The following is a 14,499-nucleotide window of genomic DNA, read 5'->3' on the forward strand; positions in this document are numbered from 1 at the left end:
ATGCCCAGAGCTGCTTTTCAGTCCCACCGCGTGCCCCCACGCCTAACCACACCCACTGATTCTCCTAGGTGTTCCTGAGGAAAATACTGGGCTGAGAGCTCCACTTTCTGCTGGTCTTCCGCACCTCACAAGGAAAGATTTAGACGGCTATGAAATTTATCTTCTGTTTGAGTGTCCTTGCTGGTATGTATCCATGACTTTCTACTCTGTCCTGTAAGGCACAGGTTAATATAGGATGCAGTGAGGCAGAGGCAGGATGTGTGGAAGGTGCAAAAGAAGAGTCAAGAAAAACTGTCAGAAGCATAATTCGGGGTCTCCCCTCTCAGACTCCAAAGGCTCTCGGGACAGGCTGAGCCCCCAGTGCTAAGCTATGGGGTAGGTTATGGTGCACACCTGCCCCAGAGAATGCTCAACAGTGAGTGTTGCACCCTGGTTGTTCCAAAATGTGGGCTTCATCACACAGTGGGCAAGCCTAGTGTAGTCACAAGGACAGAGTACTCATTTTGACATCTGATATGCCCCCTTTTTCAAAAGCTTAGAGACTCAGAATGCAGGGGACGGAGAACGTGGGAGCAAAAGATCAAATGCTAGGGCCCTATGTCCTACACTTCCTGACTACCATGAAGTTCTTCTGATGGCAGAATTTGCCGGTGGGGCCTTTCCCACCACACCCTGACTTGCCTAGGTCACATCATAAATTAGCTGTGTGAGCTTGGACAAGTTAATTAATCTATCTGTGCTTCAGTTTCTACAGTCAAAATGGGGATATTACTACCTACACTATAGAGTCATTGTGAAGATTAAATAAATCCATGTAAAGCAATTAGAACAAGAGCTCAATGTCTCTTGTCTTTAATAATACTCCACCCCTTTTTCCTTGGGGTTTCTAACTGTGTGACCTCACAGAGAAGGGTGTGGTGAGGTACAGGACTGGGCTTGGGGAGGATTAACATAAGAACCGAGGGCAGCTGAGACAAGAATAATATTTCTGATACTAGAATCAGCCTTCCTCCTGTTTATTCTCTAGTTTTTTTAAATAATATAATTCATTTATAAAAGCACTGCTTGTTCATACTAGAAAATTTGGAAATATTAAAAAGTAGAAACAATAAACATCATTCATAATCCCACCTCAGTCAACACATGCTAATGCATTGTCTGAATTTACTCCCAGGCTTTATTTATTTTTAATGGTTTATTTTTGTTTCTTTACTTGTTTTTAGACAATTAGATTACTGGATTAAATGTACATTTTTATTTTTTAACTTAAAGGTTATCAGTATTTCCTTTGCTGTTTAATATTCTTTACAAATACAGTTTTAATATATATGATGTTCCATTTGTTCATATACTTTTGTATTTCAATGTCCAACATTACTGCATTGGACACTCATATTTCAACCATTTAGCTATTATAGTATTAAAATGAGCACATTTATTAATAATCTTTGTCTACATCTGATTATTTCTTTAGAATCAAGAATTCTTGGCTTTGGAAATATTAGGTCAAAGTTGACAAACCATTTACAATTCTTGATGCCCATTTCTAAATTGCTTTTCAAGAAAACAGAATAAATTCCCATTCCTATAAGCAGTAAATGAGAGTCTCTCTCATTGTACTTTCTTAGACTGAATATTACCAATATTAAACAAAAATGATCAGTATAAACATTAGATGAAACACTACATCATTTTGATTTACATTTTTATTCGAAAAAATGTCAAACATTTTCACATTTCCTGGCCAACTGATTACTTCTTTAAAATCATCCATATTTCTATTCAACTAGGGAGTTGTTGATTGTCTTATTCGTTCTAAGAACATCTTATTTATGTTTCTCAGGGACATTTTTCCCCGCTCACTCGTCTGTGCAGAAAGAAGACCATGCCCCCTATTTGGTATACCTCAAGTCTCACTTCAACCCCTGTGTGGGTGTCCTCATCAAAAGCAACTGGGTGCTGGCCCCCGCCCACTGCTACCTACCGTGAGTGCCAGGCATCCTTACCCACTACAACAGCTACTACTCATTCTGCGTTGGTGGTTCTCAAGTAGAGGCAGCTTCCCCTCCAGGGTATTTACATTTGGCAAAGGCAGACATCTTTGGCTGTCACAATGGGATGAAGGATGGGGGAGGCTGTGCTAAGGGCACCTCCCCAGCGAACAGAGGCCAGGGCGGGTAAGGCTAAACGCCTTACCACGCACAGAGCAGCCCCACCACAGAGCAGTACCCAGCCCCAAACGTCAGCAGTGCTGCTCTTGAGGAGCCCCGTTCTATGGACTATGCCTCCTCAGTCTCCCTTCGGTTTTTCAAGTTTTTTACTGGCAACCGGAATGTGTTTTGTCAGTTAAGGCACCAGCAGGTAACTGATGGTACACTCAAATTTGATTGAGGAGAGTTTATAAAAAGAACTAACGACAAAGGTATGGTCTCGTTATAGGGAAAACACAGGGAATAGTTCAGTCCCCCCGCGTTTAGTATTAGAAAGGTGCAGTTACTACCCCTAGACCTAAAGCGGTGGGGGAGAGAATGTTTACAAGGGGGGAGGGGGAAAGAGAGAGAGAGAGAGAGAGAGAGAGAGAGCGCGCTGTGCGCAGGGATTGCCTGATAGGGGCTGTAACCATTGGTCAAGAGACAGCCAACAGCCACGCCCTGTGGCAACCTTAAAGGAAGAAAGATGGGAGGATAAATACTCCAACCTCTCCCTTCTCCCTCCCCTTACTTTCCGGTGCTTCTTATTGGCCAAATACCAATTAAACACTAGAGGCCCAGAAAGCCCACTGACTTAGTCCACATATGTCACCTTCCAAAGTACAGAGCAGGATGAAAGAGTCGTGAGTAGATATGATGAAGCAAACAGGAGATACCCAACACTCAGGTCACCTCATTCTCTTACCTCCACCAGAATGGAAATGCCCAACCTGATAGGCTGGAGCTGGAAAGGAGGGAAAATAATATTTCTATGCCATGCATCTTTTTCTTCTCCACTACATTAAGGACACTACATGAAAACATAGTGGTTAAAGGCTCCCTCACTTAACTGTGTGACATGGGTGAACACTCTTACGTGCCTCCATTACTTCATCTGTAAAATGGGGATTCAAAATAGAATCTTCCTCACAGATTTGTTGTGAGTGGTAAATGACGTAATCCAGAATCCGGATAAAGACCCTGGCAAAGTATCTGGCACCCTATAACATGCAACATCAGCTTAGATGATGATGACGAGGATGATGATGATTACTTCCAACTCCTTATCCCTCCAGAAACCTGAAAGTGATGCTGGGAAATCTCAGGAGCAGAATCAGAGATGGGACAGAGCAGATAATTGACCCTATCCAGATTGTCCGCTACTGGAACTACAGTCATAGTTCCCCCCAGGATGACCTCATGCTCATTAGGCTGGCTAAGCCCGCCAACCTCAACCACAAAGTCCAGCCCATTCCCCTCGCCACCAGCACCGTCAAGCCAGGCACCCTCTGTATGCTTTCAGGCTTGGACTGGAGCCAAGACAACAGCGGTGAGTACACCTCCCACAGAAACTCAGGGTCATCAGTTATCCCTGAAGAGGAGCACCCATGTCTGTATAGCTGAGAAGGGAGGAGAATGGATGGAGACCAAAGGGAGATACTATATGAGTGGTCTGACAAAGAGAGACCCTCCCAGAAGTCCAAAGCTCCTCCCTTCCCAGGGTGACTAATGCTCCACTGCTTCTTCAGAGCTTTGGCAGAGGAGGCCACCAGGCCACCTGACTCTGCACAGAGGCCACGCCATTCCTGATCGTCAGGGGTACAATTCACATGAAAGAGTCTGTGCTCCTCTCTCCCATACTGGCTCACTTAACACATGGAGAACACCTGAGAACCTGAGTCAGGTCACCTCTTATGCCTCCAAAAACAGACACAGAGAAGAAAGAAAACTGCTTTTTAAAGGGACATAAAGGCTATTTCAAAATCCTCAATATTAACTCTCATAACCATGCACAAAATCATGTCTTCCCTTTGTCTCATTATTTTCTTCAGACACACACAAAACACCAGTTGAAATAGAAGGTGGTAATTGGAGCGCTAAATAACAATTGTGAAAAAAAAAAACCCAATTGTGAACAGGAAGGTTTCTTTTATCCCTGTCTTCCCTCAGGCAGACACCCTGATTTAAGGCAGAATCTGGAGGCCCCCATGATGTCTGATGCAGACTGCCAGAAAACTGAACAAGGAAAAAGCCACAGAAACTCCATATGTGTTAAATTTGTGAAAGTGTTCAGTCGAATTTTTGGGGTAATCTTTTCTCTCTATTCAACTTTCACTTACTTGTATTATATATGTCCAGTTAACTATTTAATCATGATATTTAAAAAACTGAAAGCCCACAGCTTCATAATTTTTTGAAAATTTGATAAGGCTACAGCAAAGCCCCCCAATTATCTTCAGTAAAGGGCCCTCCTTAGAGATGTCTGTATTCATTAAAGGGCATCACGCAGTACCTAGAGTTAATAACACTTTGCTAGGTTTTTATTCTCATAGATGCAACTTTGAAACAGGCATTGCTTTTAAAAAATTCAAACTCTTCACAAATTGAAACTGGCTTCACCAGTTCAAACAAATGGAGTTTGACTCATTTTACATGTGAGTTCTAGAACGGTCTTTCCTCTTTCTCAGTGTCACACAAGACTAGTTACGACAAAGCTAGGTAAATGACTCAAGCTTCCAGTCTCCCAACTCAGTGCTCTTTTCCTGATGCAGCGTGCTTGCTACCTCTAGACAGGGCTCATCCACATTGCGGACAAGAGGGCTCCTACAGGGAGTAGATCTGACCTTATCTGTCTCTCTCCCTCTCTCTGCATGATCCCTGTAGGAGGTGGCCGTTGCTACTGTCATCTGCAAAGGCAAGCTACAGGGGATCGAGGTCGGACACTTCATGGGAGGGGATGTGGGCATCTACACCAATGTTGAGAAATACATCACCTGGATTGAGAACGTCACTAAAGACAAATGAGACCACACTACTCCCTCTGCATCCCAGTGGCTCTGCCATTGACAATACTAACCACAACTTTCCCCAAATTCAAAATAAAACGTCCAAATAGAAATATTTGGATGTATAACACCAGTATCCTACATTTTCTTATTTGTGTCTCTGTCTATATCCCATAATGATCTGAAGAACCAAGAACAAAACATGAAATAAGCACTTTCTATACTGTACTGGGTTATATCCATCATCTCATTTAATGCTTATAACAAGCCTTTGAGGTTACCGTTTACTCCTACTTTACAAATAATAAAATTGAGACTAATATAGGTTATTTAACATTATTATAGCTGGTGATTATCAGAACCTGAAATGGAACCCCAAAATGTCAGATTTTCAGCCCTGTGCTCTTAGCCTCAAAATTACAGGCAAGTCCATAGCATCACAACAGATGCTGGCTTCTGTTTTCCTGCTACCTCTCTTAACATTCAAAGGGCTTGAAGCTCTCAATTGTGTCTCAGATCCTGGGTACTGAAATAAACTCTCCCCAAAATGCAGCAGGCTGAAGGGAGAGAGCTAGTGGATGGGTAGGAGGTTGAAAAGAAATGTCAGGACAGTGACAACGATCACAAATCAAGTCCAAAGGGAGGCCTGGCAGCTCCAGAGCAAGATGAAGAAGTCATTGAGATCCAAGGAGAGCACAGTATCAGGGCAGCAGCAGAGCTTAAGAGGTAGAGACAGCTGAGAGGAGGTGAAAGAATTGGGTTTGGCCTCAGACCATGGGATTAACAAGGTCAAGAAAGCAGGTACCAGTCCTCTGGTTGAGAACTTGGTAAAACATCTCTCCAGATATCCCAGATCTGGAAGTGATAGAGGAATTCAGGATACCCAAGAGATTTGGTCACACAGGACAAGGAAGGTTAAAGTAATCTCCCAGCAGATGAAGATTCAGGAAACAACCTCACACTATCCTTGAGTAATATTTTCTATTCCCAAGGTTTAAAATACAATCTATACTTTAATGACGTCTGTGTTAGGCAGAATAATGCCCCCCAAAATGTCCACTCCCTAATCTTCAGAACACATGAATATGTTACTTTACATGGAAAATGCAGCTTTGCAGATGTGATTATGCTTACGGACATTGAGATTATCCTGGATTATCTGGGTGGGACCAATGTAATCACATGGGCCCTTAAAAGTGGAAGAGGAAGGCAGAATATTTGGCCAGAGAGACATGACAACAGACGAGGCAGCAGAGATTCAAAGCATGAGACGGACCTACCCCCCACTGCAGGCTTTGAAGATGGAAAAAGGAAGCTACAAGGCAAGGAACATGAGCGGTCTCTAGAAACTGGAAATGACCCTCAGCCACCAATTAGCAAAGAAATGGCGACCTTAGTCCTACAATCCTTGACAACTTGATTTTAACCCAGGGAAATCTGTCAAATTTCTGACCTACTACTAGTACTGTAAGATAATAAATTTGTATTGATTTAAGGTAATATATTTTATTGATTTAAGGTGTTTATGGTAATTTGTTACAACAGCCATAGAAAACTAATACAACTTTTAAATCCACAGCCCCTAAAAGAACTGCTTTCTATAAAGCGATTTTAAAACCTTCAATGGTTCCCGATTGCCCCGAGAATACCTAAACTTATTAGAATGGCATCCAAGCCTCCTGGATACTTCCCACCAACCTCATTCCACTCCCAAAACAGAATTTCTAATACTGTCTTGCCACTTGGCATTGCTTCCTGACCCTATGAAATGTAAATCAGGTTAAAAAGAATGTCAGAGGGAACATTAAAAAAAAAAGCCCAACGCCCTCTTTCCTTTTAAGGTAGCAACCTGGTCAAGGCACAAACTTAACAAAGTTAGATCCATTTAAAAAAAAAATTCCTTGAGTTGAAGTCAAGTCTTCAAGTGTTGAATGCAAAGGCAACAATATTCCAGGCAAAGAATTTCCTCTACTCCCATTGCCTATGACTTAGGCATAAACAAATCATATCAATCACTCTTAGAAGTAGATTGCAAACTGTGCTATGTTCAAATGTGTGAAAACTCCCTTAAATGCTACCATGCGGCTGCTGTCTCCTCAAATGATGCAAAGAACAAGTATGCAATAGAAGCAACAAGAAAGATTAGGACTTGTTTAAAGCAAAATTACTGCCACTCTGACAAAAGATAACTCAAACAGCAGTGTAGATCTGGATCACCATTCAAAATCATCTGTCCTATAGCCTCAGCCAGAGGATGACCAAAAGGAAGTTGAGAAATGAAAATTAAATCCATAGTCCTACCTGTCAGAAAATTATCAATTCTGCAAAACAAGCAAGAACAAACCACAACCTATCTGGAAAGAAAGGACCACAAAAGTTTCACAATCCAGATGGAAAAAGAAACACTGAATGCACTCTGTGCTCCAAAGCCAATTAAAAGTGACCAATCCCTATTCATTGCCCATTTCCAAAAGCTCACCCAGTTTTTTTTGTTGTTGTTGTTGTTGTTGTTTTTGTTGTTTTTGGTTTTTTTTTGCGGTACACGGGCCTCTCACCGTTGTGGCCTCTCACCGTTGTGGCCTCTCCCCTCGTTGCGGAGCGCAGGCTCCGGACGCGCAGGCTCAGTGGCCATGGCTCACGGGCCCAGCCGCTCCGCGGCATGTGGGATCTTCCCGGACCGGGGCACGAACCCGTGTCCCCTGCATCGGCAGGCGGACTCTCAACCACTGCGCCACCAGGGAAGCCCCAGCTCACCCAGTAAAGATCACCCAATTTATAATCATAAGAGCTAGCCCTTAAAAAATCTCCTGAGGGCTTCCCTGGTGGCGCAGTGGTTGAGAATCTGCCTGCCGATGTAGGGGTCACAGGTTCGTGCCCTGGTCCGGGAAGATCCCACATGCCGTGGAGCAGCTGGGCCCGTGAGCCATGGCCGCTGAGACTGCGCGTCCGGAGCCTGTGCTTCCCAACGGGAGAGGCCACAGCAGTGAGAGGCCCGTGTAACACACACACACACACACACACACACACACACACACAAAAAAAAAAAAAAAACCTCCTGTAACTCCCCTTCTGTGGACATCACTGATGTTCTGTTCTTAATACATCGTTCCCTGGCTAGAACGATTATTAATAAATGACTCTGCTCTTGACATAGGCTTTCGGGATGATTTTGTGCAGATTTTAACAGCTTGTATCTAAAGCAAAGGCTCCACTTATTCACTAGATCCCATCCCCTCTCTTCTAGTCAAGAAAATCACTCTGGTACTATTTCTCTTTTGGTCTCTTGGTCTCTCAGTCTCTCTGTCTCTATCTCTGTCTCTTTCTCTCTCTCTCTCTCTCCCCCCTCCCATCAGTCCCATCAACACAGAACCATGTTGTTCTATCTCCCATTAAAAAATTGTATTTAGAGTTCATGCCCCCTGCCCCGGCTGCTATTCTCTCCTACAATTTACAGCAAAACTCCTTGAAAAGGTTGTCTATTTGCACTTTTTTTCACCAATTCCTCTCCATCCCAGTCTCTTGATCCAGCTCAAATCTGGCTTTTGCACAGCACTCCCTCGAAAACTCCTCTTTCTAAAGTCACCAATGACTTGTATATTTCTAAATCCACAGGTCAATTCTCAGCTCTCATTTTACTTGACATTATCAGCATCAACTGAAAATGTTAATCATTCCCTCTTCCTGGAAACATTTTCTTTACTTGGCCTCCAAGACGTCATCTTTTTTCCATCTATCTCACTGGTTACTTCTTTTCAGTCTCCTCTACTGATTCCACCACATTTCTCCAACCTCTTAACATCAGAGTTCCCCAAGTTTTAGTCTTGGCCCTCTTCTCTTATCCATATCATCCACTTCCTTAATGATCTATGGTAGTCTTAAGATTTTAAATATGATATATAATCTAACAGCTCCCAAATACATATCTCCAGTTTGGACTTTTCCCTTGATGTCCAGTCTCATGTATTTTACTCATATAGTCTACTTTGATATCTAATATATATACCTCAAACTCAACATGTTCAAAACTGAACTCCAAGTCTTACCCACAAGTCAACCAGCCTCACCCACGATCTTCCCCATATGAACTGGTGACAAGCTGATGACCCTGCAATTTACTCAGGCCAAAAATTTTGGAGTCACTTTTGATTCCTCTCATCTCTCATATCTTATATCTAATCTATAGGTAAATCCTGCCAGGTCTATCTTCAAAACATTTTGACAATCTTACCACGTCTCCCTGTCTCCACTGCAACCACCCTGGTAAACCTGGAGCAGTGCAGTATCCCCCAACCCATTTTATTCTTCTACTTTTGCCTTACTAAATTTAACCTATTCTCAGTACAACTACCAAAGTGGTCTTTTAAAACCTAAGTCAAGTTTTGTCACTTGTCTCTGCTAAAAACCCTCCAATGGTTCCCCATCTCACTCAGAATAGAAGATAAAATTTGAACAATGGTCTATAAAGTCCCTAAAATCAAGGGCTCCATGGCCCCTTTGACCTCAGTGCCCACTACACCCTCTACTCCAGCCACAGTGGCCTCCTCGCTCCTCCTTGGATACATTAGACACTTTCTTACCTCAAACCTTTACACTTTCCCCAGATTTCTGCATGGCTACCTCCCTCACTTCCTAAAATCTTTGTTTAAATAGTTTCTTAGTAAAGTCTTGTCTGACTACCCTATTTAAAATTAGGATCCCAGGGCTTCCCTGGTGGCGCAGTGGTTGAGAGTCCGCCTGCCGATGCAGGGGACGTGGGTTCGTGCCCCGGTCCGGGAAGATCCCACATGCGGCAGAGGGGCTGGGCCCGTGAGCCATGGCTGCTGAGCCTGCGCGTCCAGAGCCTGTGCTCCACAGCGGGAGTGGCCACAACAGTGAGAGGCCCACGTACCGAAAAAAAAAAAAAAAATTAGGATCCCACATCTGGTGGAAGTACATATTCACTTTCTACAAAAATTTGGCAATGCATATGATAAGCCTTCGAATTATGCATATTCTGACTTCTACCTTTAGAGTTTTACAAGGATGTTTGCTGCAGCACTGTAGAGAGCAAAAAACTGGTGGGGTGGGGGCCACAGAGTATCACTTATTTCTAAAAAGGCAGTACAACCATACACAATATGTGTGATCATTTAAAATGGTGTTGTAAAAGAATATGTATTGTCATGAAAATTATAAGCATAAGACTCAGTTTATGAAATAGTATATATGTTATGGTTCCATTTTTGTGCCCATAGCTATTCGTTCAACAATATCTACCATTCTAAACACTGAAGACACAAAGAAAACGATTCTTGTCCTCAAGGAGTATACATTCTAGCTTAAAGGTACAGGTAGTTAAATTTTTAAATGTATATCAGATAAGTACTATGAAAGAAAACTAAAGTGGAATTGGGAGTACTGGGGTAACATTTTAAAGAGAGTACATATTGAGATTCATTTGACAAGGATCCCCAAAACTTGAGCAGGTTCTAAGAATTCTCCTTGGGAATACAGAAAATAGAGTTGAAAGGTGTTTGGGAAAGGTGGTGTCTGCTCTCCTAGAGATATCATGATAAACAGAGAATAGTGAAAATGCCACGATCAGGGGTGAGAAAGGGAGGATGAGGAATGTGTTTATGACAAGTTGTAATGATAAAGTGTGACAAAATGTGGCTCCTGAGCCTGAATGTACCCGGAAGGCGATGACGATGAGTGGACAAAAGAAGGGAAGAAGAGGGTGAGGGATCCACCCAGGGAACGTCCAGGACATGGATCTCGGGAGTAAGGATTTGGATCGGCTACTGCTCCTGTGGGGATACTGGGAAAACCCAAAGCCAGTTTGCAAAGCTAGGGGCCTTGAAGTGAATGCCGCTGTCATCAGATGTTCCTCCAACTCTTTTACTAGTTCCTCAGAATTATCCAGTGCTGAATTATAAAACCTTATTAAAAGGAAAAAAGCCTGAACTGTTGATACCTGTTTTTTAAAGTTATCTTTTACCTTATATTCAAGATAAGTTCATCTCAGTGATATACTATGCTAAGAAAACTTCAATTAGATTAATAGTCTATTTTTCTTAACCTTTTTTGCACATTTGAATCACCTGAGGAACTTTAAAAGACGTAATATGCCTGGATCCTATCTCAGAGATTCTGACGTAATTGTTCTTGGGCAAGACCTGGGCACTTGGGATACTTTTTAATCTGCCAAAGTGATTCTCATATGCAGCCAAGATTGAGAAACTGAAACTAACTTTCACCATGAAGCTTGTACTAACTAAAGCTTTCCCAGAATTTTACAGCACACTAGAGGCTGCGAAAAATGGTTTTCTAAAAACCCAGGTTTACTAGTTTCATAATGCTATATAGAAACACACTGACGTTTGGGTATTGACCTTATATATAGTTACATTTCTAAATTAACTTATTTCCTAAAGCTTTTTAGATTATTGGGATTTTCTATGAAGACAATCATATCCTTTTATTTCTTCTTTTCCAATACTTATATCTTTAATTTCTTTAATGTGTCTTTAAGTGTATAATTCAGTGGTTTTTCACATAGTCACAGACTTAAGCAATTATTACCACCATCTAATTTTAGAACATTTTCATGACCCTGATAGAAACCTATACCCGTAAGTAGTCATTACCCAATACCTCTATTCCCCAGCACCTGGAAACCACTAATCAACTTTCTGGTTCTATAGATTTGCCTATTCTGGACCTTTCATAGAAAGGGAGTCATATAATATGCAGTCTTTGTGACAGGCTCCCTTCAGTTAGCATAATGCTTCAAGGTCTATCTGTGTTATAGCATGTATCAGTACTTCTTTCCTTCTTATGGCTGAATAATATTCCATCGTATGAATATGTGTGTACACACACACACACACACACCACATTTTGTTTATCCATTCATCGGATGATGGACATTTGGGTTATTTCCACTTCTTGACTATTATGAACAGTGTTGCCATGAATATTCATTGGTAAATTTTTGTGTGGACATATATTTTCATTTCTCTTGGCTATATACCTATGAGAGGAATTGCTGGCTCATATAATAACTGTATTTAACATAAAATAAGAAGTTCTTGAAGTCACTCCACTAGCTCCCACTGAAGGAAAGCCCCTCAGCAAAGTTTTCAGCTTTGCTCTTAAAATGCTTATATATTACTAACATTTTCTCTTTAATTGAGAGAAAGTTGTCCCCAGTAGTTTCTTTTATCTTCAATCAATATGCTTAATTTTTTGGCCTGTCTCTCCTATTTCCATATTTTTATTGTTTCCTGACACCTTCTGAGAGAGTTCTTTGAGCTGACCTTCCAGTTCATTAATCGACCATCTGCTGTATCGACTCTGCTACTTAACCTCATTGTTGAGTACATCATTTCACCTAAATTAAAAATACATATTTTAGAAGCAAAAGGGAAATCAGACTTTTTCTCACCACAGGACCTATCATCTAGGGCAGGTGTGTGACCTACAATCAGCCAACCAGAAGCTCTTAGCCAGGGACACATTCACAGAGGCAGTGGCACTGTCTAGGACATAATAATGCTGACAGTTGAAATGTGAGTGTTGCTGCCAGCATCAGTCCCTCTAGAGTGACTTGGTTGTGTTCTCAGTTGTTTAAACCCTCTTGGTTCCCATTCTGATGCTGACTCTCCAGACTTGCCATTGATTCTAAGAAACAGCCAATATCCTTCCAATAAATTAATTTCCTCCTTAAGTCTTTTCAAGTTGGACACATGAGTTGGGATGTGGGAAAAGTACATGAGAGTTAAAGCACTAACTTCTTCCTTCTACATAGTCAGATTCCGTAGACACTGTCATAAGTTATGGTTCAAAAAGTAAAGTGAATAACATATTACTTGGGCTTCCCTGGTGGCACAGGGGTTAAGAGCCCGCCTGCCAATGCAGGGGACACGGGTTCGTGCCCCGGTCCGGGAAGATCCCACATGCCACAGAGCAGCTAGGTCCATGAGCCACAACTACTGAGCCTGTGCGTCTGGAGCTTGTGCTCCGCAATGGGAGAGGTGGCGACAGTGAGAGGCCCGCGCACCGCGATGAAGAGTGGCCCCGCTCGCCGCGACTGGAGAAAGTCCTCAAACAGAAACCAAGACCCAACACAGCCAAAAATAAATATAAAATAAATAAATAACTTTAAAAAAACCATAGCCACAGAATAATAGATTAGATGAACACTTTAAAAAAAAAAACCAAAAAACATATTACTTGAAGTTAACAAAATTAGTAACCAGAAGAATGACAAGTAAATAAAACTAATCAAATATAGGAGACGGGAATAAATTTGGGGTTAAGTGAGATGATTCCCAAACTATGATGAATGGGATTCAAAAGTTACAGTTTCAAAGTTGATAAACCAAGTAAGAAAGGCAAAATATTATTTAGAGTTGTGAAAGTAATCACCAGAAGCGCTAAGACAAATGGTCAAATGTGGCCACGTCTGGGCAGTGGGACTAGTAACAGGGGCGGAATGGGAAATGCGCCGCAGTACATTTTCTACCTTTCTGTATTGTTTACATCTTTTTCTAGTCCCCCGCTAGGCTGCACCATCAGAGATCATACCACATGACAGAAAGGGAAGTAGTAAGACCTACACACATACATACACACTTATGCACATGAACATGGATCCAGCTGCAGCTCGGAGAATGCAAACTATAAAAGATTTAATTACAGAAGATTCAATTCAAGAGCACAGATTTGCCTCCAGATTTGTTTTCTTGGATAAAACACAAAGTAGCCTCACATCCATCATGCGCTAAATCACGCACGGAAAAGGAAGGAAATCCAATCCCAAAAGATGACTGGGAAAATGCAAGTGTTTTGTCCCTAGACAAGCAAGTCATAGATACTTCAGTCTGTCATGATTTTGGATCTTGACTCCCAGGCATCCCACCAACACCAAACATGAAAGGTTAGTTGCTTATTTCACCTGTTTAAAAATACTCACAAACTTGAGCATTCCACAGGCTAATCCTGGCATGAAGCCTTACAAGTATGAACAAGAGGAACTTAAGGTTTACTGGTAAAAGCACAAGACTTGGAGTCCAAACATTTGGGACTGTTTTATCTGACTGTTTACTAGTTGATGATGTTAAGCAAATCATCACTCCAGCCTGAGTTTTGTCATCTATAGAATGGGGATAGAATTACTACCTGCATAGAGTTGCTATTAAAATCAAATGAGATAACAGACTACATATAAGAATACCTGATAAAATGTAAAGCCCAATACAAATGTTAGGTTATTATCATTATAACAGTTGGTCACAACAGACAGCTGTACAAAAATAGGCATGGCATAGTGGAAAATTCACTCTACTACTAAAAATATAACCCTAGAGAAGCATCTCTATACTTGAAAAGGATGAATATTATCATTTCCAGAAGACAAAGATGGTGCTTGACCTCACACAGCTCACAGTGACATCAGTGGAGCTATCCCTCCCTTGAACTATGACTAACATCCACATGTGCCTAGCACATACCTCAGTTCACAGCTTTGGATAAGGAAAAGA

The 14,499-nt window shown here is 41.7% G+C and overlaps 2 protein-coding genes across 3 annotated transcripts in view; one reads left to right on the forward strand and one right to left on the reverse strand.

The window, feature by feature from the left end:
* The window catches only part of SSBP1 (single stranded DNA binding protein 1), a 68,294-nt gene that overhangs the window by 10,579 nt on the left and 43,216 nt on the right, over positions 1 to 14,499 (reverse strand). The window lies entirely within an intron of this gene.
* Positions 150 to 4,994, forward strand: PRSS37 (serine protease 37). 2 transcript variants are annotated; one of them, XM_059073516.2, is made up of 5 exons: positions 150 to 183; positions 1,844 to 1,985; positions 3,266 to 3,519; positions 4,140 to 4,276; positions 4,854 to 4,994. In XM_059073516.2, exons 1-5 carry the CDS (start codon positions 150 to 152, stop codon positions 4,992 to 4,994), a joined length of 708 nt encoding a protein of 235 aa, XP_058929499.1. The 2 variants fall into 2 exon arrangements, with proteins under 2 accessions (XP_058929499.1, XP_058929500.1); XM_059073517.1 differs by having other exon boundaries at positions 3,266 to 3,516.

This window comes from Kogia breviceps, chromosome 9 (genome assembly GCF_026419965.1).
Source record: "Kogia breviceps isolate mKogBre1 chromosome 9, mKogBre1 haplotype 1, whole genome shotgun sequence".
NCBI lineage: Eukaryota > Metazoa > Chordata > Mammalia > Artiodactyla > Physeteridae > Kogia > Kogia breviceps.